At 39.7% G+C, this 2,878-nt stretch overlaps 1 protein-coding gene across 1 annotated transcript; it reads left to right on the plus strand.

The window, feature by feature from the left end:
* Positions 1-1,631: 1,631 nt before the first annotated feature.
* LOC101862315 (probable G-protein coupled receptor B0563.6) lies at positions 1,632-2,678 on the plus strand. Its single transcript, XM_005111709.1, has one exon. It carries the CDS (start codon positions 1,632-1,634, stop codon positions 2,676-2,678), a length of 1,047 nt encoding a protein of 348 aa, XP_005111766.1.
* The last annotated feature ends 200 nt before the right edge of the window (positions 2,679-2,878 follow it).

Below are 2,878 nucleotides of genomic sequence, written 5' to 3' on the forward strand. Positions count from 1 at the left end.
AATGAAATAAAATAAAATAAAATAAAATAAAATAAAATAAAATAAAATAAAATTGACGAGCGTCTGATTCCACCCTGACGTGACACATTTCGTTTCAAAAACTAATTATTTTATTTTTTAAAAAATCTTGTTCCCTGATGATTCATGCTTCGCATAATAATGTACTGACTTGTCCGCGTTGTGGAAAGGTACTTTTTATAATAAAATAGAACTCATATTTTCATATTTTTACAATGCCCTTTCCATATAGATGCCATCTTTTTTAATTTCGCTGTTGGAATACTGTAGTTCGCTGGGCTTGTTTTCCCGTTTTCCTCAATGTTGATTACGAAATATTCCTAACTGCTTACTCTTTCTATCTCTTCCCCATCAAACAGGCTGTGTGTCGTGTTATAAAACCATTTTGCCTCTAGGTCCATGTTTTTCCTACAGTGCAGGTTTGTCCCAGGGTCTGTGGGTTTGTTTTTTTGGGGGGGTTTTTTTTGTGGTAATTCTATTTGCGTGACCAAAATATTTGTTTGCAAAGAGCATAGAGAATACTCACAGAGAGCATAGAGAATACTCACAGAGAGCATAGAGAATACTCACAGAGAGCATAGAGAATACTCACAGAGAGCACATATTATATGCTCTATTTAAAAGAAAATATCATTATAATAAATGCTACCAATATTTCTTGCTTTTGAGCCCCCTTCCGCTGATCTCAGAGAGCATGACAAAGTTGTATTTCAAATTCTTTCACAAAACTTTCACTCCTTCTTTTGTCTGTACTTTTAGCACAAAGCATTCTTCTGTGTAAAATCACATGTCTGATGTCGAGGTGTCAAGTAGTGACATGCGCATTGCTACAAAAATGCCTCAGTCACTCCCACCTAAGCACAGTAAAATGAACAAAGAAATCGGGCGTTCATCAAAATGACTTAATCGCCCTAATATTGGAAGGAACTCGAGTAACTAAACGGAACAATTAAAGCATTTACCAGATAATGATTTGTTAAGTAAATGGACGATACGTTTAAGTGGTGTGAGTTGGCCAATAAACGTGGAGCTCTTTCTCGCGAGCGCATTATCTACTCACTTTATTCACGTTAATAATTGCTATCTAGTTGTGTGCTTGTCTGGGGTGACCATTTCTAAATCTGTTTAACATTTGGAAAAACAAGTCTCCGGATATATGACGTCAATTATCTAAAGATTATGGGTAGACAAGAAATATATTGGGAAATGAAAGGCGTGTTGGGGAGGGTGGAGTTCCATTACAACTTGTCAACCGTATTGAATGGTGCAATGTTGTACGTACAGATAAACGGGATGAACATAAGAAATACGTTTTTAAGTCCAAAAAAACTAATAGTCTACACTTGTTTTCACCTGAATAAGGACATTTTGTATTAATTCAATTTCGTTATAAAAATAAAAGGCAACTTGAAAGCATTTCTTATAGTCAAGAGTAGCGGGCCTTCTTTGATTCAATTTATAATACTGTGGTGTTATTTGAACTGAAAGACTGAGACTGCGTGGCTTCATCAGAATCGCCACTCTCAAACGACCCTGTTGCTGACTCGTCTGATATTGGGATACACAGACAGCCATTTTGGTCTCCCGACAAAGTGAGCGTCCTTCACCTTGAAATGAACTCCAGCATTGAGACGAGCGGCCCCTCGCCAGACGGGAAGATCATTGACGACCAAACGACCAACGTCCTCTTACTTCTGAACATCGTCTCCATCTACGCCATCGTCTGCTCGTTTGGTGTGTGCACAAACGTCATCAATTTGGTGGTCTTCGTCAAGCAAGGACTGCGAGACACGGTGAACATGACGCTGTTTGGCCTAGCCATTGCCGATATGGGGAGTCTGCTGGCCCTGTTGTTGATGAGTCTCTGCTACAATCCCGTGTTTCTCTATTCCGATATCGTGCCCTTCAAAGCAAACGAAGTCTCGTATCTTCTCTCGGGAATGCCCAGAGTCTGTTTTACTAGAATCATAAGCTGGTGCACGGCATTCATATCGTTTGAAAGATGTATCTGCGTGCTGTTCCCTCTCAAAGTTAGGACCCTGATCACCCCTACGAGAACAAAGTGGGTTCTTATCACGATCTACGTCACAATGGCCGCCAGTTTGATTCCGGTGTACTACACAACGAGAATGGACTGGAAATTTTATCCGGGGCGAAATAAAACCCTTCTTGGACTTGTGTTTATCAAGAATCGTGAAATGATAGACAGACTGACTTTTGGTCTAGGAAGTTTCATAGCTGTTTGCTCATTTCTGTGTGTGTCTGTGTGCACGCTTGTCTTAATTGTAGGACTGAAAAAGAAAAGTAAATGGAGACAGCAGTCCACAATGGCGGGCAAGTCGGAAGGGGCCAGCGAACGCGACAAGAGAATTGGGAAAATGGTGGCCATCATTTCCTCCATCTTTATCATCACATTCCTGCCCATCAACGCCATTCAGATTGGCATGTCACTAGAGCCAGAATTTGGTAAAGGGAAACGCTACACCAATATCTTCCACGTGTCCTGGTCCTTTGCCTACATCTTTGAGGCCATCAGCTCAACTGTGAACATTTTCATTTATCTCAAGATGAGTTCGAAATATAAGGAGACTTTTTATCAAGTATTCCCCTTTTTCGTAAAATCTAAAGAAAATGAACAGAAAACGGAAGACCGGGAATAGTGGAATAGTAAGACAGGACGGTAAGGCAGACTCACGAGTGTGTATGTGCTTTCTTTTATTGTTTCTTCTTTTTTTGTTGCTTTGTTTTGTTTTGTTTTGTTTTTGTTGATGGGGGCGGGGTGGAAGTTGATACGCATTGTTCAACAGAAAATTGATAAAGACAATAAAATGTATGTCTTTCTATCACACTGATATTTCTT

This window comes from Aplysia californica, unplaced genomic scaffold (assembly GCF_000002075.1).
Source record: "Aplysia californica isolate F4 #8 unplaced genomic scaffold, AplCal3.0 scaffold01106, whole genome shotgun sequence".
Lineage (NCBI taxonomy): Eukaryota > Metazoa > Mollusca > Gastropoda > Aplysiida > Aplysiidae > Aplysia > Aplysia californica.